The sequence below is a fragment of the Pelophylax lessonae genome (assembly GCF_965119305.1).
Source record: "Pelophylax lessonae genome assembly, chromosome: 10".
NCBI classification, from domain to species: domain Eukaryota; kingdom Metazoa; phylum Chordata; class Amphibia; order Anura; family Ranidae; genus Pelophylax; species Pelophylax lessonae.
In genome coordinates this window covers 89,515,651-89,538,458 of record NC_138777.1, presented here as the reverse complement: position 1 = coordinate 89,538,458, position 22,808 = coordinate 89,515,651, and the positions used below count along the sequence as shown (strand labels likewise).

The following is a 22,808-nucleotide window of genomic DNA, read 5'->3' as shown; positions in this document are numbered from 1 at the left end:
CCAAGACTCAAGGTAGGGCCCGAGGACCCACACCCTACAAGTCGTGCCAAGTGAAAAAAGGTGATAGAAAAGTGACAAACCACAAAGAAAAAGGCACACACAAACAAAAAGGTGGGGGAGGGGAAGTGGAGAGGTGAATTAGTGCCTAAGTGAAAAACAAAGGCAGGCCTTCCCGGCCGGAATAAAAAATTCCTCTGGTCGAAGCCAAAAGGCCTTGCCCAAGAGGCAGGTGCTTAAAAAAGTGTGCGTAGGTGCAGTGACCATGGTGCCGAAAAACTCAAGGCGAGCTGCCCCTCACCAGTGAGAATTAAGGCACCCCTGGGCTGCCACCCCAGGGGCACATACACTACGGGCTTTTTCTACCCCGGCCCAAAGGCCAGACCAAGTGTAGCCCTATCCTACCAGGGGGCATCAGAACTTTGGACAGCTTAGGGAGAACCTGCCTTCAACTGGGGACAAGCCTTTTGCAAGGCCAGATTCAACCCAGGAGGAAAGGCTCCCCCACCGCCACCGCCGTTCCTTACCAATCCCATCCAGGAGCAGTACTAACTGGCCGCAGATCCAGTTTTCTCGCTCCCTTCAAACTGGTAGGGGCGGACCAATTCAAATCAGGAAGGCATTGGAACCCTCCGGCTTTCTATGGTTTGGCCTACTCCGGTCCTCCAGTTACGCCCAGAGCGCCCCGGTATACTTCGGCCACCACCGATACTAACCTTCAGGTTCCATTCCAACACTGATAAGAACAGATACTACACTTGATCTTAGCCAAAAGGCCGAGAAGCGATAGTTCCCCTAATAATTTAGGTAGTTATGGCAGACACAAATTCTTAAAGAATCCCCGCCAGTTCTCAAATGATAAAATTGGTGGTAAGACCAGCTCTGAGGTGGCATACAGAGAGACGTCAGTACTCAAAGCGAGCCCTTTCTGTGCTAGGAAGCTGTCATATATGTGACTACTTCCCATACAGTACTGTATCTCCTGCCCCATTCATCTGGAGATTTCCTGGCCGAAAGCTAAATGTAAATGGGGATACAGATGTCATTATACAAATAAGGGCAATGCACAAATTTGGAAAATGACTTGCCACTGGCTGGGCAGAGCCTGATGCGGAACTGAGAGACTAGTTGCTCATCAGGTCTACTTCACTTTTGATTGATAGCGGATTTAAAAGCCGCTATGGGACTGAATAGGGAATATGGATCAGCCCACTGCCATGTGCTGTCAAAAGTGAAGTAGACCTGATGGAGAACTAGTCTCTCAGGTCCCCATCAGGCTCTGCCCACTCAAGTGCAAAACTCCCCGGCCATGCTCCTGTCAGTGTGATGCTTGCAGCAGTCATGGAGGGATAGCTGTAGGGCATGCAGGAAATAGGGTCCAGTGTGGGCACTCCTTCCTCAGTGTAGACACACAATTCATGTACCTCACGCAAATCGATTCCCCCTAGTAACTATAGTCTATGTTTGTTTATATATTGTGTATATTCGAACTACCAATGAATGATCTAGTGCCCGTGACAGGCCCTCTTTAAGAAAAAATGGGTCACACTGTTAAGTGATGCTTGCATAAAGATGGTCAGCATATCAGAAAGATAACATGTTGGAAAAACAGCTTTCGGCACTCCGATTACAGTGCACAGTTGTATGGAATTTATGGGCTGAGTCATTGTGATATTATGTGTGATTCTCACCAAGGACACTGAGCCAGAATCTATTCTAAGCTTGTTTAATTAATGCAACTGCACACACATATTAGCTAGTTTGCAGCAGGTGGCTGTCCAATCTGTGCTACAGTTCTGCTTTCTATGTGTAATTAGGCTTGTAATATAGGGAAATCAATAAGGCAAAACTGGTCTCTGAATTGATGTTCCTGATTGATAACTGGCCATTTCAATTATCACAATTTGGTTTAGCACCAGCTTATTGTGAAAAATGTAACTCCCCAGCAAAGCCACAAAACTGCTTCCATACTATAGGCCAGCCTTTCTCAAGCTTTTTTACCTGGAGAAATTCTTTAATAACTTTCCGGTCTCACAAATAATGATAATATATTATATATCTACAGCTTACTGTACATTAGTGTGATGGTCAGTGGGAAGATTGCTTCTTACACTGGTGGTTATTGGGAAGAATCCCCCCTCTTACCGACAGCTCAAACGATCATTGATGCCAGTGGTTACTTATCTGAGAGGCAAAAGTGCTTATTGCTCATGGAATCCGCAGCAACCTCTGAAGGATCCAAAGTTGAGAAACTCCTCTAGGCTGATCTATGCTCAAGCTAAATATCCTTCCAGTTTGTTTGAAAAGTGGGAGGATCAGAGTGCCTGTAGGACACATATAAACACATGCAGGATATACATACAATACAAACTTCATGGAGATAGGGTCTTGCTTAGATTTAAAGCGGACATTTCCCCACCAACAGCAAAAAAAAAAAAAACACACCGACCGAGCACATGGATTTTAAATCATATTATAGCACTTTAGGTGAAAAATCTTTTATGTTACTTATACAAACTTTGGTCCCAAATGCACACCTGAAGGCCATGTCACCAGTGTCTTCCATGGAAATCTGGCCTGATCTTGCCCATGCACTTTATGATATCTGGCATGGCTTGTTATTCTTCTCCTGCCAGTGACATCAGATGTGGTGCATACATCATATGAGATCTGCTGTGGCTTGTTAATTTTCAATAGCAGGCCAGGCCAGCTATAAGGTGCATTTCCCGTACTTACCTTTTGAAGAGTAACAAGCCACTCAAGATTTGGTATGGCACAATGTGAATCATGGCCCTGTTCTGGGAATCAGGAAGAAGATAGAAATAGCTGACTGCTGATGATTTTACTTTTAAAAATGGCAGCACAGGAGCAGGGCCTAGGGGGGAACATATTCACTGAGAATGTGGCAAACAATGGCAACAAAGGGGCAATAACATATGCAAGTGTACTTTTTCGTCTAATTATTTTGTAGCACCCTCCTAGGTAGGTGCTAGAAGAGAGTATAGTTTCTGGGTCTTTCTGCTTACCAGGAAGATTGCCAAGTAAATTTGAGTGCTTTCTGACTAATAATGAGTAGGATCCATTGATAGGGTCTGCTCCTGGTGCTCAGGTGAACCTCTGCTTGTCTGAATGTTTCACACTGGTCCAATAGGTAGGCCTATTGGACAGTGGGAAGAAACCTGACAAGTGAGTGCACAGGCATCGTTACAGCCCTGGCTATTGGCAGAGGAAAGTGCCTCATTGCATGCTGGGTGAATTGTATAAATGTCAGGGGCACATGTCTTCGGCTGGAGAGCGGGGTAATGGAGGGAGGGGGCGGCTGCCCCTCCCCTGTAGAAGTTGCTATGCAGCCTTTCGTAGTCAACCTGATTCCCTGAAAGTCAGAGAGAAGCTGAACCCAGAAGTCCTGCAGAGCTGACTGGAATGGAGACACCAGGAAGGAACTGTTTCTGCACCTGTTAGTACAGATCTGTGTCATGGGGCCTGTCCTGCGAGGGCCATCCCTTTAACTAGAAGAGTCAGGGGACAGGTTTCAGTCCAGGGGATGCTAGAGAATGTCCTGAAGATAAAGTAGTTGCATCAAGTCTGCTGCTAGAGACAGCAAGAAGACTTAATTCTTCCATACAAGTGGCAGTATGGTAAAATAGTGTGTCTGCTTCCACGGATGAGGCCAAGTGAGAGTTGTCCTTATCTAATGTGAATAGTTCAGTTGCAGTATCCCACTATTCCCTTCTCCCATTCAAGTTCCACAATAAATATAAAAAAAAAAAAACAAATACCCTGGACTGTTTATTGGGTAACGAGCAAACCGGAGTAAGGAGGGATATGTGAAGAAACCCCCAGCAACTGTCTGCCGGTATTCAGAGGGAGGCCTAGGAAGTCAACATACAGCAAGCCCAACGGGGACAGTGCTACAACTTGAAAACAGTGTGGGCAGTTTTTTTTAAGTGGCTGGGAGGTCTGCTTTAAGCCCAAGACCCAAGTACAGCAAGGTGCTAAGAAAGTAACTCTCCAGGGGTGCCAGGATATGGATAAAAGATTAAAGCAAAAATAATTCTGCAAAATAGCACACCATTGCCCATAAACAGTATTAAGAATCTCTGTGTACCTTTTGGTGTGGTGAAGCTACACCTAGGCCTTAGGCTTCATGTAGCTCACCCTTTTCCCACTACTATAGGTTTGGATACCTGCTACTTTACTTGCTGCTGCTTGCAGAGATTTGTAATGGCTCCACATAGCTAAGCCTAAGATTTCCTCATACAGTATTAAAAAAAGTGAGTACACCTCTCACATTTTTGTAAATATTTTATTATATATTTTCATGTGACAACACTGAAGAAATTACACTTTGCTACAATGTAAAGTAGTGAGTGTACATCTTATATAACAGTGTACGTTTGCTGTCCCCTCAAAATAACTCAACACACAGCCATTTATGTCTAAACCGCTGGCAACCAAAGTGAAACACCCCTAAGTGAAAATGTGCAAAGGTGTAAATGGGGAGCAGGTGTGTTAAATTTGGTGTAATCGCTCTTACTCTCTCATACTGGTAACTGGAAGTTAAACATGGCACCTCATGGCAAAGAACTCTCTGAGGATCTGAAAAAAAGAATTGTTGCCCTACATAAAGTTGTCCTAGGCTATAAGAAGAGTGCCAAGACCCTGAAACTGAGCTGCATCATGGTGGCCAAGACCACACAGCGGTCTAAAAGGACAGGCTCCACTCAGAAAAGGCCTCACCGTGGTTGACCAAAGAAGTTGAGTGCACGTGCGCAGCGTCATATCCATAGGTTGTCTTTGGGAAATAGACGGGGGAGGGGGACTCAGCCTGTCAGTGCTCAGACCATACGCCACACATTGCATCAAATTAGTCTGCATGGCTGTCGTCCCAGAAGGAAGCCTCTTCTAAAGATGATCCACAAGAAAGCCCACAAACAGTTTGCTGAAGACAAGCCGACTATGGACATGGATTATTAAAGCATTGAGATACTATACCAGTCATGGATGGAGGTGGGTTGGGGGAAGTTTGGGCTGCTCCCTCCCACCTGCCTCCTATCCACCCATTAGCAGCTATGTGCTCCCAGTGTGGAGACACTCAAATTTAAAAGTATTAGGGACTGCAGATAAAACAGGGTGCCGTGTCGTGGCTCTGCAGCTTACACATGCGTTTGCAAATGCGTGTCAACTAAACCCCTGTTCTTTATTTATATCAAGACAGGTCTACTTGGTTGGTGGCAGACTGGAGGGTGAGTACATCAGACTGGGGGCTGGCTGGCTTCCATGCACCTTTTTTAATCCTTTTCAATTTGTTTTTTTACCATACAGGGATGAAGACGCTGGGCATACCTGCCAGTGTCTCACTTAAAGTCCCACATAGCCCACATTGTCTATGTAACCAGGGATGGAGGCACCTCGCCTACAGGCTGGTGCTTCATTTAAAGTCCCACCGTGCGATTTTCGTGCGTTTTTGGTGGATGCAGTCTAATTTGACCCCAGTTTTTTCATATACAGGGATGGAGACCTTAGCATGACCTGCTTGTCTCATGTAAAGTCCCAAATATTTTATGAAATTAGGGATGGAGGCACTGAGCTATACAGGCAAATTGCCTCATATAAAGTCCCAATCTGTGTTTTACACTGCATCCGCCAAGGGATTGGAGGTGTATGCTTCTCAGCTGGTCGTTTTCAGTTTGTACCATCTTAAGAACATTGCTATTAAAGCATTGAGATACTATACCAGTCGTGGATGGAGGTGGGTTGGGGGAAGTTTGGGCTGCTCCCTCCCACCTGCCTCCTATCCACCCATTAGCAGCCATGTGCTCCCAGAGTGGAGACACTCAAATTTAAAAGTGTTAGGGACTGCAGATAAAACAGGGTGCCGTGTCATGGCTCTGCAGCTTACACATGCGTTAGCAAATGCGTGTCAACTAAACCCCTGTTCTTTATTTATATTGAGACAGGTCTACTTGGTTGGTGGCAGACTGGAGGGTGAGTACATCAGACTGGGGGCTGGCTGGCTTCCATGCACCTCTTTTAATTCTTTTCAATTTGTTTATGGACATGGATTACTGGAACCATGTCCTGTGGTCTGATGAGACCAAGATAAACTTATTTGGTTCAAATGGTGTCAAGCATGTGTGGCGGCAACCAGGTGAGGAGTACAAAGACAAGTGTGTCTTGCCTACAGTCAAGCATGGTGGTGGGAGTGTCGTGGTCTGGGGCTGCATGAGTGTTGCCGGCACTGGGCAGCTACAGTTCATTGAGGGAACCATGAATACCAACATGTACTGCAATATACTGAAGCAGAGCATGATCCCCTCCCTTTGGAGACTGGGCCGCAGGGCAGTATTCCAATATGATAACGACCCTAAACACACCTCCCAGATGACCACTGCCTTTCTAAAAATGCTGAGGGTAAAGGTGATGGACTGGCCAAGCATGTCTCCAGACCTAAACCCTATTAAACATCTGTGGGGCATCCTCAAATGCATGGCAGAGGAGCAAAAGGTCTCTAACATCCACCAGCTCCATGATGTTGTCATGGAGGAGTGGAAGAGGACTCCAGTGGCAACCTGTGAAGCTCTGGTGAACTCCATGCCCAAGAGGGTTGAGGCAGTGCTGGAAAATAATGGTGGACACAAAAAATATTGACACTTTGGGCCCAATTTGGACATTTTCACTTAGGGGTGTACTCACTTTTGTTGCCAGCGGTTTAGACATTAATGGCTGTGTGTTGAGTTATTTTTTGGGGACAAAGTGTAATTTCTTCAGTGTTGTCACATAAAAAGTTAATAAAATATTTTTCAAAAATGCGAGGGGTGTACTCACTTTTGTGAGATACTGTAACTATTACATAATTTTGGCACTGTGGTATCTATCGTGCCCAGGTCAACATGGTTCTTCATTATCATTTCACACTCAATGCATGTTTTAAATGTTCAGTGCTTAGGTAAGATGTAAAAACAAAGGGATAACCTCTGCTACATTTTAAAATTTATTTCATGTAAGTACTGAGACTGTTTTCACACACTCACTAGGCAGTGTTTTTTCATGTATAAGTCAGGCCCCAGTTGGGTCGTGGATGTGTTTGTGAAGTCACCACATGACTGTGTAGTAAATGTAGCCTAGTTTTTCCAAGTCCAGAATAAGTTATAAGTAATATGGCACAGGGCAAATAAGCTTTTCACTTTGTAGGAGAATTTTCACTTTGCAGGGGAATTTTCCCTTAGCTTAGTGAATGTAATGAAAATTAGCCACTCACATGTAAGGAAAAGAAACTGAATTGTTTACTTGTACAGGATGGGACGATGTAGGTCAGCAAAGCTTTAGGTCATTCACTAAGCTAAGGGAAACTTCCTTTGCAAAATGAAGTTGATTTGCTTTTAGTAATTCACACCCGTAGCCTATAGATATTGTCGATAATATATCACAGAGAGCACTTATTTCTTTAGTTTAAAAATGTAATAAATATGACTCTACCATCCCTCTAAAATAAACAGCATAAATATGTATGGGGGACTAGAGAATGTATGGGGCAGAGGAAAGGGGAAATTATATGCTATATTTTCCAAAATTGGGACAACTGCCTTTACACGCACATGAACTTTAATGGCATCCCAGCCTTAGTCTGTAGGGATTAATATGGAGTTGGCCCACCCTTTGCAGCTATAACAGCTTCAGCTCTTCTGGGAAGGCTGTCCACAAGGTTAAGGAGTGTGTCTATGAGAATGTTTGACCATTCTTCCAGAAGCGCATTTGTGAGGTCAGGCACTGATGTTGGAGAGAAGGCCTAGCTCTGAGTCTGCGCTCTAATTCATCCCAAAGGTGTTCTATCGGGTTGAGGTCAGGACTCCCCAAACTCGCTCATCCATGTCTTCATGGACCTTGTTTGTGGTGTGCAGTCATGTTGGAATAGGAAGGGACCATCCCCAAACTGTTCCCACAAAGTTGGGAGCATGAAATGATCCAAAATGTGTTGGTATGCTGACGCTTTAAGAGTTCCCTTCACTGGAACTAAGGGGCCAAGCCCAACCCCTGAAAAACAACCCCACACCATAATCCCTCCTCCACCAAATGATATGGACCAGTGCACAAAGCAAGATCCATAAAGACAAGGATGAGTGAGTTTGGGGTGGAGGAACTTGACTGGCCTACAAAGAGTCCTGACCTCAACCCGACAGAACACCTTTGGGATGAATTAGAGCGGAGACTGCGAGCAAGGCCTTCTTGTCCAGATTTGTGCCCGACCTCACAAATGTGCTTCTTGAAAAATGGTCAAACCTTCTCAAAGATTCATTCCTAAACCTTGTGGACAGCCTTCCCAGAAGAGTTGAAGTTGTTATAGCTGCAGAGGGTGGGCCAACTCAATATTGAACCCTACGGACTAAGGGCGTTTTTTTTAAAATGCGACAATGCAGGACTTCTGGTGTGCTTTCAGAAAATGCTCCAAAACTGCAGGACATTAAAAGAAAGACTATTGGGGTAACAAAAAAGAAAAATAACATTTAGGTGGCCAAACCCTCCCATTTGTTCATGTGGGACGTTAAGACCCGTTCACACTGGGGCAACCTGTCGCCGTAGGTCGCCTGCCATAGCGAAGCTGTGGACCCATTCTAATAGGAGCGACACAAGTCGCTCCAACTTAGAAAAAGGGTCCGGCGCTTCTTTGGGGCGACCTGGAGCGACCTGCATTGACTTCAATGTTATGAAGTCCGTGCCGCGGTGTGAGCTGCGCACCGCGACCTGTGAGGTCGCCCTGGCAAGTAGGATCGCCCCAGTGTGAACGGGGTCTTAAGGATGTGTATTTTTCAATGAGGCAAAAACATTGGACAATAATATAAAGACACTTTAACTTTATTACAAAAATCGACAAAGTTAACCACTTCCCGCCCGCCCTATTACAAATTGACGGCGGGAATGTGGTTGAGTTATCCTGACCGGACGTCATATGACGGCGGCCAGGATAACAAGCTGCTGCGCGCTCCTGAGAGCGCGCACCGCAGCGATCGGGCATGTAATGTGTCCCTCGGACACAGCGCATACCCGATCAGGGTAAACAGCCAATAAAATTGGCTGTTTACCACGTGATCGGCTGTGTCCAATCACAGCCGGTCACAATAACATTGCAGGAGCCGGCGGTTAGGATGACAGGCTGCTGCGCGCTCCCGAGAGCGCGCACCGCAGCGATCGGGCATGCAATGTGTCCCTCGGACACAGCGCATACCCGATCAGGGTAAACAGCCAATAAAATTGGCTGTTTACCACGTGATCGGCTGTGTCCAATCACAGCCGGTCACAACAATAACAATGGAAAGCTGATAGTACTGATCTAAGCTGTTCTCCTCACACACACCGATCGTGTGAGGAGAATAGCAGAGATCAGTGATCAGTGAGTACATTTACTGTCTAATTGTGTAAAAAGTGCACTACACAGCCCCCCCCCAATAAAGAAGACCTGTCACGAGTGTCACTCACAGCCCATCTGGATCTGTCAGAACATCTGGATCTGTGGATCTGTCATCACATCTGGAACATCTAACAACCCGCCAGTACCCATCAGTACCACCAGTACCCGCCAGTAACCACCAGTACCCGCCAGTACCCGCCAGTACCGCCAATACCACCAGTACCCACCAGTACCGCCAATACCGCCAATACCCACCAGTACCGCCAATACCCACCAGTACCGCCAATACCCACCAGTACTGTCAGTACCGCCAGGACCCATCAGTACCAATCAGTACCGCCAGTACCAATCAGTACCGCCAGTACCAATCAGTACCGCCAGTATGGCCAAAAGGTTTTTCACAGCACAGGAGGCATTTGAAATGATAGCCAAGTCAGGTGATGAGAGCGCCGGGGAGCTCGCATCATCCGATACTGGTTCGGAATATGAGCCAGTGGAGGATAGTGGATCGGACCTTGAATCCGAGGAGGAAACAGTCCGTCCTCCTAAAAGGATAAGGAGAGTAAGCCCAGAACACTTTCCGTCATCTAGCAGCACCAACACCGCCGCAGCTAGACCCCAAGAAGAGGAGCCCAGTACCAGCACTGGAATAACTAGTGCAACCCGAAGAAGCCGGGCCCAAACCCACCTTCCCGATGCCCTGGCAAACCCCGTATGGTTGCCTGCCAGCTCAGGAACAGCGATAATCCCCCCTTTCACCGCACAGCCAGGTGTGCAGCCCAACACTTCAAATTTTTCGCTATTGGATTATTTTTATTTGTTTTTTCCCCAAGACTTGCTGGAGTACATTGTGGACCAAACCAACATTTACGCAGGTCAATTTATTGCCTCCAACCCCGATTCTTCCTATGGCCGCCCGTTCAATTGGCGCCGTCTTACAGTGGACGAATTCAAAATATTTTTGGGACTTACACTCAACATGGGGCTTTCTAAGAAAAATGAAGTCCATGCCTACTGGTCCAGCCACCCCATCCACCACATGCCTCTTTTTTCCGCTGTCATGTCCAGATCAAGGTATGACATGATCATGCGCTTCCTCCATTTTAGTGACAATTCACAGTGCCCTCCCCGAGATCATCCCAACCACGACAAATTATATAAATTGCGCCCCCTAATAAATTATTTTTTACAAAAATTTGCTGAAGTGTATGTCCCAGACAAAAACATCTGTGTGGATGAATCCCTGATCCATTATACTGGCTGGCTGCACTTCAAGCAATATATCCCAAATAAGAGAGCCAGGTATGGGGTGAAGATGAACAAATTATGCGAGAGAGCCACTGGGTATGTCTACGCCTTTCGTGTCTATGAAGGCAAAGACTCCCAGCTCCAGCCCCCCGAATGCCCAACATACATCGGAACCAGTGGGAAAATTGTCTGGGACCTGGCATACCCCCTGTTCAAAAAAGGGTACCATCTTTATGTGGATAATTATTACACCAGTCTTCCCCTTTTTCGCCACCTATACCTGGAAAAAACCCTGGCCTGTGGTACCAGCAGAAAAAATCGGAAGGGATTCCCACAACCTTTGGTCCAAAAAAACCTTCAACCGGGGAAAACCACATTTATGAGGAATGAGGAAGTGTTGGCCATGAAGTGGAGGGACAAGAAAGATGTCTACATCTTGTCCACCATCCACAATGACACCGTGGTGGAGATTCCCCGAAGACGTGGCCCCATTACAAAGCCTGAATGCGTCCACGAATACAATTTGTTCATGGGGGGGGTGGATTTAAATGACCAGATGCTGCAGCCCTATTTATCAACCAGAAGGTCCCGTTACTGGTACAAAAAAGTTGCATTTTACCTATTTCATTTGGCCATGTACAATTCCTTTGTCTGCCATCAAAAAACACCCGGAAACCCACACCTCCACTACCTCAAGTACATAGAAGAAATCATCACTGCCCTAATATACCAACAAGGACCGGCCCCAGCAAGCATTCGCTCGGATAGTGTGAGTAGACTTCACGAGCAACATTTTCCCTATAGTGTTCCCCCCACAGAATCAGGAAGAAGGCGCCAAAAGAGATGTCGCGTGTGCAGCAGTAATGGAATTCGAAGAGACACAAGTTATCATTGTCCCGATTGTCCCTCCCAACCTGGCCTATGCATTGGAGATTGCTTCAAAATCTACCATACAGCCATAAGATTTTAGATCCCCTTAATTTTAAGACTGCCATTTCCCTTTTTGAAATACCCGTCCAGATCACCATGCTACCATGTTTCTGCGTTACCAGACCCTGGCCTGTTTACCGACGATGCATTTGCCTGCCGCTTTGAAAACCAAGTTTCTGACTTCCAAGTGTACCGACCCGGCCTGCTAATCAACCACACTTTTTGCCTGCCACTTGGACTGATCTTTTGCCCTTCTACTTCAGTAGACAGGGGTCTCACATATATGTGAGGGGCTTCAGAAGAGAGTTAGGAGTATGGAAAAACCGTTTTTGGTTTTCTGTGTTCCCATAACAGGGTCTGGAGTCCGGAGGCTTCAAAGCGATTTGGTTGGGAGAAGCCTCTACCCCTGTCCCCATTCTTTCCTGACAGAGGCCTAAGCGTGATGTTCCTTCCTGCTGCCTGGATCAATATTTTGTGGGGTTGAACATATCGCTGCATATAATGACCCAGGACTTTATAGACCACATCTCTGCCTGCTACCTGGACCAATGCTTGGCTGTGCTGACACTATCCCTGCTTGCTGCCTGTAATGACTATGGACAGTATCCCTGCTTGCTGCCTGTAATGACTATGCACAGTACTCCTGCCTGCTGCCTGTAATGACTATGGACAGTATTTCTGCCTGCTGCCTGTCCGATTGCTTTTGCTGTCACGGACCACATCCCTGCCTTCTACCTGGATGCTCTCCTCTGTGGACCACTACTAAAAACCACAGGTAATCTTTTATTTACCCTTTGCTCAGCAGAATATATTTTGGGGTGTAATTGGTATGTACATGCTATGTGTTAGAAATATGAAGGGCCTTCAAAAATGTAATAGGTTGTCAGGAAATTAGATGTAAAATGCATGCTCCTAGAACGTCTGAAGGTGTCTACTTGGATGTTGGGTCTCGGTTTATGGCCAGGCGGTGTAAAAGTCCCACACATATGGTATCGCCATACTCAGGAAGAGTGGCAGAATGTATTTTGGGGTGTCATTTTTGCTATGTACATGCTATGTGTTAGAAATATCCTATAAATTGACAACTTTGTGTAAAAAAAATAGGTTTTCATTTTTTTCCCACATTTTCCAAAAACTTGTGGAAAAAAATGACATGTTCAAAAGACTCACAATGCCTCATAGAATATACGTTGGAGTGTTTTCTTTCCAAAATGGGGTCATTTTGTGGGCAATTTCATTGTCTTGGTGCTCCAGGGCCTTTCAAAAGTGTGATAGGTAATCAGAACATTATGTGTGTAATTTATGCTCCTAGAATGCCTGGCGGTGCTACTTGGATGTTGAGTTTCGTTATGTGGCCAGGCTGTGTAAAAGTCTCACATATGTGGTATCGCCATACTCAGGAGGAGTGGCAGAATGTATTTTGAGGTGTCATTTTTGCTATGTACATGCTATGTGTTGGAAATATCTTATAAATGGACAACTTTGTGTAAAAAAAATGCGTTTTCATTTTTTTTCCACATTTTCCGAAAGATTCTGGAAAAAAATGACATGTTCAAAAGACTCATTATGCCTCATAGATTATACGTTGGGGTGTTTGCTTTCCAAAATGGGGTCATTTAGTGGGCTTTTTCAATGTGCTGGTGCTCCAGGGCCTTCAAAAGTGTGATAGGTGGTTGAGAAATGAAAAGTGTATTTTATGCTCCGAGAACGCCTGGAGGTGCTACTTCAATGTTGGACTTCTGTATGTGGCCTGGCTGTAAAAAAGTCTCACACATGTGGTATCGCCATACTCAGGAGGAGTGGCAGAATGTATTTTGAGGTGTCATTTTTGCTATGTACTTGCTATGTGTTGGAAATATCTTATAAATGGACAACTTTGTGAAAAAAAAAATGTGTTTTCATTTTTTTCCACATTTTCCGAAAGATTCTGGAAAAAAATGACATGTTCAAAAGACTCATTATGCCTCATAGATTATACGTTGGGGTGTTTGCTTTCCAAAATGGGGTCATTTAGTGGGCTTTTTCAATGTGCTGGTGCTCCAGGGCCTTCAAAAGTGTAATAGGTGGTTGAGAAATGAAAAGTGTATTTTATGCTCCGAGAACGCCTGGAGGTGCTACTTCAATGTTGGACTTCTGTATGTGGCCTGGCTGTAAAAAAGTCTCACACATGTGGTATCGCCATACTCAGGAGGAGTGGCAGAATGTATTTTGAGGTGTCATTTTTGCTATGTACATGCTATGTGTTGGAAATATCTTATAAATGGACAACTTTGTGTAAAAAAAATGCGTTTTCATTTTTTTTCCACATTTTCCGAAAGATTCTGGAAAAAAATGACATGTTCAAAAGACTCATTATGCCTCATAGATTATACGTTGGGGTGTTTGCTTTCCAAAATGGGGTCATTTAGTGGGCTTTTTCAATGTGCTGGTGCTCCAGGGCCTTCAAAAGTGTAATAGGTGGTTGAGAAATGAAAAGTGTATTTTATGCTCCGAGAACGCCTGGAGGTGCTACTTCAATGTTGGACCTCTGTATGTGGCCTGGCTGTAAAAAAGTCTCACACATGTGGTATCGCCATACTCAGGAGGAGTGGCACAATGTATTTTGAGGTGTCATTTTTGCTATGTACATGCTATGTGTTAAAAATATCCTATAAATTGACAACTTTGTGTAAAAAAAATAGGTTTTCATTTTTTTCCCACATTTTCCAAAAACTGGTGGAAAAAAATGACATGTTCAAAAGACTCACAATGCCTCATAGAATATACGTCGGAGTGTTTTCTTTCCAAAATGGGGTCATTTTGTGGGCAATTCCATTGTCCTGGCCAGTCAGGGCCTTCAAAAGTGTGATATGTAGTCAGAAAGTTATAAGTGTATTTATGCTCCTAGAACGCTTGAAGGAGCTCCCTGGACGTTGGGTCTCTGTATGTGGCCAGGCTGTGTAAAAGTCTCACACATGTGGTATTGCCATACTCAGGAGGAGTGGCAGAATGTATTTTGGGGTGTAATTTTTGCTGTGTACATGCTAGGTATTAGAAATAGTTTATAAATTGACAACTTTGTGGGAAAAAAAAGAAAAAACTATTTTTTTCTTCATTTTCCCAAGAATTGTGGGAAAAAATTAAAACTTAAAAAAACTCACCATGCCTCTTACTAAATACGTTGGACTGTCTACTTTCCAAAAAGGGGTCATTTGGGGGGTATTTGTACTGTTCTGACATTTTAGGGCCTCAAGAAAGGAGATAGGCCGTTAGTACATCAGGTGTGATCAATTTTCAGGAATTGGTACCATAGCTTCTAGACTCAATAACTTTCACACAGACTAAATAATATACACTAATATGGGTTATTTTTACTAGAGATAAGTAGCAGTATACATTTTGGCCAAAATGTATGAAGAAAAATTAATTTTTTGCAAAATTTTTTAATAGAAACTAAAAAAAAGTGTTTTTTTTTCAACATTTTTGCTCTTTTTCTGCTTATATCACAAAAATTAAAAAACCCAGTTGTGATCAAATACCACCAAAAGAAAGCTCTATTTGTGTGAAAACAATGATAAAAATTTTGTTTGGTTACAGTGTAGCATGACTGAGCAATTGTCATTCAAAGTGTGAGAGCGCTGAAAGCTGAAAATTGGTCTGGGCGGGAAGGTGTTTAACTGCCCTGTATTAAAGTGGTTAATATAGAGTTGGTTTTCACATGACAATATAAGCTTTACAATTACCCGTCAAGCATGTGGGACATAGCATAGTTATCAATAAGTATTGGAGATTTATTGATGGGAATTACTGGTAATCAGTTTTAACACGTTTCGCAGATTAACTCTGCTTCCTCGGGGGACTTTTGATCTCGTTCGATTGTAAGTTTACATATGGATTATTCAGTTGCTGCAGCTCAAATATAGACAGATAGAAGGACAGAACTGCCACGACATACAAGGATACAAGGGGCAGAAATATTGGACCATTCAAGAAGGAAATTTAGATCCGTAATATCCTATCGTAGTTACTGTAGCCAGATAAATGCTAACACATGGGGGCGGCCACCGTAGCATTGTCAATTAGAAACTACTGGTAACCCGCATGGAACTGCACCCGCACCCACACTGTGGTTTGAAATGGCCCTTACTAAACCTTACAGAAATAGTGAAGAATGCCTGAAGTGTGGTATATGGCCATTGTTATTTGTCTTTAATGACATTATGGTAACATAATAAAAATAATAATAATAATCTCTTTTCAGGTCTCAGCACAGTATAGATTTGCTTATTCGGGCCCTTGGATTAAAAAAAATGTTAAGGAACTCCTGCTTTAGAAACATAAAAAAACACTGATTACAGAACAATGTGAAATTAACGCTTATGCATTTCTGAGGAAGGATGGTAATGAATCCTTTTAAATTACTATTTTAAAAACGACTGTATAGTACTTTGTGCACTGCAATACTGCAAACAGGCATCAGGTGGCAAGCTTACATTGGAGCATGGAAGTAGAGCCACGTCTACCAGACGGAATGCTACAATAGGAAGATCACTCCTGCTATTATTTTCAAGTACACATTTTTTTTCTTGCCTTGGGTAAATTCATCTCCAGTTCCCCCATGCGTCTGTCTGCTGCCATACAGATTATATGAATGCTTTTTAGCAGAACGTAGCCAACGGTATGTGTTATTTTTAACTGGTAGCGGAACAATAAAAAAACTCACTGCTTGCACAAACACATTCATGTAATGAAGAAGAGTCTTCTCTCATTCCATACTAATGATGTGCCTATTCTCCTCCATCCGGTGCCACCAATGGATCCTGAAGCTTCTTTCTGCTCATATTAATAACCATCTTACACTTAGCAAAGGGCTTTCCACTGTGAAACGTCCACCATTCAATTCACAGAAAAGCATATTTCATCTGTATAGAAAGCTGGACAATGAATGTGTCACTTTGTGTGATGTGTTACACAGAACAGATGTAGCGCTGAAAGGGTGCTTGCTCTCTCTCTTTCTCTGTATTCATCTCTCACAAATAAAGGATAGCTAAACTCAAGAACAGAAATAAAAATGATTGCGGTTTACCACTTCTTAGCTGTGGTGGCTGCATTAGCTTTTATTTTTCAGAGCAAGAACTGTAGCAGTCCCCTGTTATTCAACATGCTCAGATGAATGTGCAGGCTCCTTGGCTCTGGGATCCTGGGCATGACCAGGGTAGATATGTTTCTCAGCTTCCCTGCCTTAGCTGCCCAGAGAGGCCACAGCTGATAAGGAAGAGGTAGCTGAATACCTGATGTGCAGCCAGATGAGAGGTCCTCCGCTATCAGAACTGGTGTGCAAGCAGCTGGACCAGAGCCTAATAGCACACAACTTCTCTGGAAGACCCAGCTACTATGTGGAGCCCTTTCCCAATTGCTACCAGAGTACTGAAGTTCCAGTTGGTTGGAACTTCATCCCTGGAGCTTGGATCCCTGCAGCTGTTTACCTGTTTTACCAATACCTTTCTATGGACTTCACGGAGAGCAGTGCCGTTAATGCGGATAATCACTAGTAGCTGTGTTCTGTGCTGGTTTACTTAAAGTTGAACTTTAGTCAGAAAATGTATTCTTGCTAGATCACTTCAGGCTGGCCCCTTTTGAAGGTATAGCTATGTAAACATTAAACATAAATGTCTATGCTGTTTAAAATCCAACAATACACTGTTCCACCCTGCTCTGCACATGCTCTCCATTTTTAGGCACTTTTAGGTACTGATGAATTTGTAGAGGCCGATCTGCTGACAGCCTTAAAGCAAAATTAAACCCTCCTATCCTTCACAGCCAAGGAAGCTGCTTCTGTTTGATCTGCAACTGCCATGATGCTGCACATGTTATCAGTTATGACACCAGCCATTTGATGGTTTGACAGTTTGGCTGAGGAAACAGACAATTTTGACAGTTAGCATTCCCGGCATCCCAGGAATGTAATTATTTTGAAACCGTTAAATTGATGAGTTTAGTTCTGCTTTATGATTTACTGCTGTTCAGGGGCTCTGGGCTTCAGCAAAATGGCAGCCTCCAGCAAGAAGAAACAGGAGGCAAGTTACAGCACACGCTCGTTTTGGTAGCATACGTAATTATTCATATGAAATGTATGTTCCTTGCTAAAGAGCGTTATTTTCTAATCAAGTTGTTATGGGTAAAGTTTCACTTTAATTGATTATCAGCAAGTCTGTTGCTACATAATCTTATTGAGGCTATGCTATACAACTACTGTACATGTTACCCTCACTGAGCCACAGAGACATTGCTGTAAAGAGACCATGTTTATGCAGCTTTCAATTGCAATCTTAGTTTATTCAGTTTTACAGATAATAAACAGGTAACAAACAGGTAGATCTGTCTGCCGCTGGAGTATTATTGTCAAAATACACATTGTAATAATAAATAGATAGAAATGCTTCAACAGTCATGTCTTTTAAAACTCCACATTTACACCATCTACAAGTCTTCTAAAGCCTTATTTAAATATTGCATGTCAACCCTGAGGCATCATACCTGCACCATTCATTGCCAGTGCAGATGGGCTGGATGTTATGGTCTTGTGCAGGTCGTGCAGCTTTCATAAGTTTGCTTTGTATTATTCTGCAGTGTATACATGCTCTTTGACATTCTGACCCTGTTTTGCATTATTAATTCTACTTTGCACCTGTTTAGTATACTGCTTGTTACAGTTACTCTCTCTGATCATTCGGTCAATTATCCATCCTGTTACACAACAATTTACACAGGTACAGAAAATACCTGTTGATCTTGCCACAAATTCAGCATCCTTTTCACTTTCTTTGCGTTGTACTGGAGGCACAAAACAATTATTTTCATCTGTTAACAACTAATTACCCCATCCCTCAATTCTGAAGTCCAGCTGGGAGACAACTATGGCCCCCTCCATTGACACAGTGGAGGAGTGAGTGTATCCATCCAGGGACAGAAAGTGTGCTAATCACAGGATTATCAGGTGAGGATACAGGAAAAAAGCCTGAAAAAGGAAGGCTAACAAGCCAAACGGAGTTTTAGCACTGTACTTATGCATGTCTATGGACAGGCAATCTGACAGGTTAGTCAATGAATACAGACCTTGTATACTAGACATGTGCAGAACGGAAACATTTGTTTTGTTTCATTTCTGATATATTCGATATGTTACTAATTTCGTTTTGAAATTAGTTTAGTTTTGTTTCGTTTTTGTTTAATTTAGTTTTGTTTATTCATTTTCTAACGAATTCCACATTTTTGGAAAGATTCGAATTCGGATCATTCTATAAATTATCAACCGATTAGAACTTTGTGTGAAGAATAACCAGTTGTTAAGGAGCGAGACAGGAAGTCCGCCGCCATGTCCTTAACAACCAATGATTAATCAGCCGTCAGCGGGCTTCCCCACCGAGAGCTGAAATGTAAACAAAAGAATGCTTGCAATAAAAAATTCAGAACAAAAACAGCGTGGGCCCCCCGAAGTCCATAGCAGGCCCTTCAGGTCCAATCCATAGCAGGCATAAGAATGCATAAACAGCTGCTAATGATATTCAAACCTACCAATCAGAACCCATTTTTTATTGTCCTACTATTAGCCTTAAGCCCCGTACACACGCAACGATTATCGGCGGACCGATGGTCCGACATTTGTCCAGAGTTGTTTTTTGTTGGAATGTGCCTAGACTGCACACAAATTTTCTCGCCCAAGAAAATTCTACTTCAGAAGTGATGTCATGTGTTGGTTTGTTTCCTTTGTGTTCTTTCTTCACTGAGCATGCCCAGACTTGCTCATCAGATTTTTCCCTGTCGAAATCTGTACTGACTGCACGAAAATCGGCCGTGTTTTGACGGCCAAAAAAATTTTTATAGTCTGCACACCAGATTTTTTTCAGCCGAAAAGTCGGAGTCGTTTGTCGGAAGCATCATACTAACAAGCCGAAAATCGGCAGATCGGACGTTGGCCGAAAATTTCCTTCCAATTTTCCACGCGTGTGTACGGGGCTTTACTATTAGTAGAAACGCAAACTTGAACCTCTTGCTATGGGCAATTCAGACAATTTCCCTTCAAACATAATTATTCCATCTCACCTGAAGAGTCATCTATCTTTTTTTCACATTCCACTGATCATACACCCAGCGTCCTCCATTAATTAAATGTCCTCTTCCCTACTCTACCCTTCCCCCTTCTTCTCTCTCTCTTCTCTGCGTGTTATGCGAAGTGTCCCGTCTGTGTGTTAACCCCCCCCCCCCCCCACACACACACACACACACATTTTTGTGCTTCCACCTCTTCTCCATCTGTCCCATGTTCCTATTTCCAGATTATCCCAGGATCTATTTCATTACAGTTCATTTTTACATTATTTTTCTTTCCATTTTTATTTGTTATATTCAGTCTATATCTATCTAAATGCACAAACATGTATATATAATTGTTACAATTTCAAGCTTTACTCACCCATCTTTGGATAGTGCATGTCTAAAGAAGTCATTTGCTGCCAATTTGATTGCCTTCTCTGGGGTAACAAGGGTTAAATTTACAGCAGCACCTGCAGAGAGAAAAGAAGAATTCTAAACTTGGAGAAGCTGCAAATATTGCAACACTGCAAGGCTGCGCAAAACTGAAAAATTCAAGAAAATAGCAACATCAGATTAGATACATACTTGTGAGAGGTTTTATCTACCTCCCAATTGTGAAGGGTAAGTACTGTTTTATTCTGATTTTTATTGCTGCCTGTAATCCGGAGGTCACTTCCTGGTGTGTCAAATTGAAATGAAAAGAACCTTTTCAACTGGCACCCTTTACCGAGCCTCAATGCACCCTTTGGTAATGCAGAACTTTAATTTTGAATGAGTTGGCAGTGTACCTTAAAGTGAAACTTCTATGGTACAAAGAAAAAGAACAAGGGCGCCAAGTCATAAAGGTAGATGAACAGCTGTATAATTTAATGTAGTAACTTACATGTTAAAAACAGGTATTCCAATAAGACAGCATGCATGGTGCAAAAGGACAGTCCCCACAGTGAATCCGATGGAAGATGCAAGATGAAGGATAATCGCATCTGGGTCCTGTATAATTGTGAAGGCAGTCCTGGATACCGGCAATACCGGTGATGCCGCAAATGGTGTGGGCTCCCTGGCTGGGCAGCCTCACCGGAATCCGCCGTGCAGCAGGGAGGTAATGACCCGGAAACCGGAAGTAGAAAGGACAAGTCTGTTGGTTCCTCCACGGAAGCCGACAGGAACGAACACTGAACCAAGAGTGGAGGGCGGGCTGCAACGTCGTTTCGGAGGACCTCCTCCTTCATCAGGCATCACTACATTAAATTATAAAGCTGTTCATCTACCTTTATGACTTGGCGCCCTTGTTCTTTTTCTTTGTTACATATTTGGAGGGTATCCCTACCTCTTGAGAAGCTGCCTGTCTAATCTTCACCCCAGTACTCTGATTTGGACTTTTTGTACTCTTTCATCAGCAACGATCCATCCACTCGGGATCATCGCATGATTGAATAGGACTTCTATACATTTGAGGTTCTTGTATCTTGTTTGCCCTGTAATATTTCCATTGTCACTTAATTCAATTTATATATATATATATATTTTTATTTATTTATTTATTTAATTTATTCATTTATCCATTTAATGTTATTTACATCTATTTGTGATTTCATCTGTGGCACCACTGGTCATGTAGTCCCCTCCAGAGTGGTCCAGTGAGTGCTGATTCACTGACTTAGGTCAGTGTGTGTCTTTTTATTCATGAAACTTCTATGGTACTGATCACTCACTGTGTTCAGTCAGAAAAGGAAGGGCCGGTAAATATGACATACAATGTATTTACCAGCCCCAACCCACTCTCCATCCTGACACCGATCCCCTGTGATCAGCAAAAGCCAGCAGGAGGAATAGGACAGGAACCAATAAGTGCTGAGGGGTAAAAGGATGGACCACGGGGGCAGAAAGAAGGGAACTTGGAGAGCAGGGTGTGATCAGTACAGTGGGGGCAGAATTTACTGGAACCTATCCCCTGTAGTTCCCCCCTGTAGCAGCTGAAGGCAAGGAGAGAAGGGGGAGCTGACTTTCTGCAGGGGATAGGTTATTATTAGCTGCCACCACTGCAGTAAAGTCAAAGTAATGCCGTTCTAGGTGAGTGACCAATTATCACATGTTGTGAATTGGAACCCAGGGTGTTGCACAGTTTGTCTGTGAGATTCAGTAACATGCACAATTCTAGAATATTGCTGCACTCCTTGGTAGCTTTATTGAAGCCTTAAAAGGACAACACATGTATGACAGGAACAATAAAAGTTGACGCGTTTCATGCAAAATTTAGCGCTTACTCAAACCACATAGTTATACGAGTTTTGAGCACTGAATTTATATACGAAACGCATCACGCGTTACCTTTTAATGTTCCTGTCATACCTGTGGTGTCATTTTAATGCTTCAATAAAGATACCAAGGAGTGCAGTAATATCCCGGACCTGTGCATGTTACTGCCATCACTGCACCGATCACACTCTCCTGTGCCAGATCTATCTGCTTGTCAGTTGCCTGGGCCACCCTGTTGAACTGATGGAGCTCATCCCCATACAGGAGAACTTGTGATGCCCCCTAATCGGCGGCCCTGCTCAAACATACAGTATAGGGAGTATAAGAACTACACTACAAAAATACTAAGTGCCCGTAATGTATTACTGCAGCCACTTAAAAGCGCTTACTTAAACCACAAAGGTATATGAGGTTTGAGTAAGCGCTGAACTTAGCGCAAGATGCATCACCTTTTAATGTTCCTGTCATACCTGTGATGTCATTTTAATGCTTCAATAAAGATACCAAGGAGTGCAGCAATATTCCAGGTTTGTGTATGTTACTGCCACCGCTGCACTGATCACACTCTCCTGTGCCAGATCCTTCTGCTTGTCAGTTGCCTGGGCCCCCCTGTTGAGCTGATAGCTGTAACTACACTACAAAAATAAGTTTAAGTAAGTGCCTGTAATTTATTACTGCAGCCACTTATAGTGGTTGTATACTCCGCTTGGTCATTTTTACGTACAGGTAAGCCTATAATAAGGCTTACGACCTGTAGGTAAAATGAATATCTCCTAAATGTGCACCGTTTAGGAGATATTCACTCTGCATGCAGCCGCTGACGTCATCGGCGCATGCGTTCTGAAGGTCCGGCATATCGTGCCGGAACTTCAGAGCTTCTTGCCGGAATCGAGGGCTC

General features: G+C 43.5%; 1 protein-coding gene across 1 annotated transcript in view; it reads right to left on the bottom strand.

The window, feature by feature from the left end:
* SLC25A22 (solute carrier family 25 member 22) overlaps window positions 1-22,808 on the bottom strand; it is a 166,664-nt gene that overhangs the window by 43,650 nt on the left and 100,206 nt on the right. Inside the window, exon 5 of the mRNA XM_082269931.1 lies at window positions 20,034-20,124. Coding sequence (XP_082126057.1) covers window positions 20,034-20,124 — 91 coding nt within the window. The remainder of the gene's footprint in view (window positions 1-20,033; window positions 20,125-22,808) is intronic.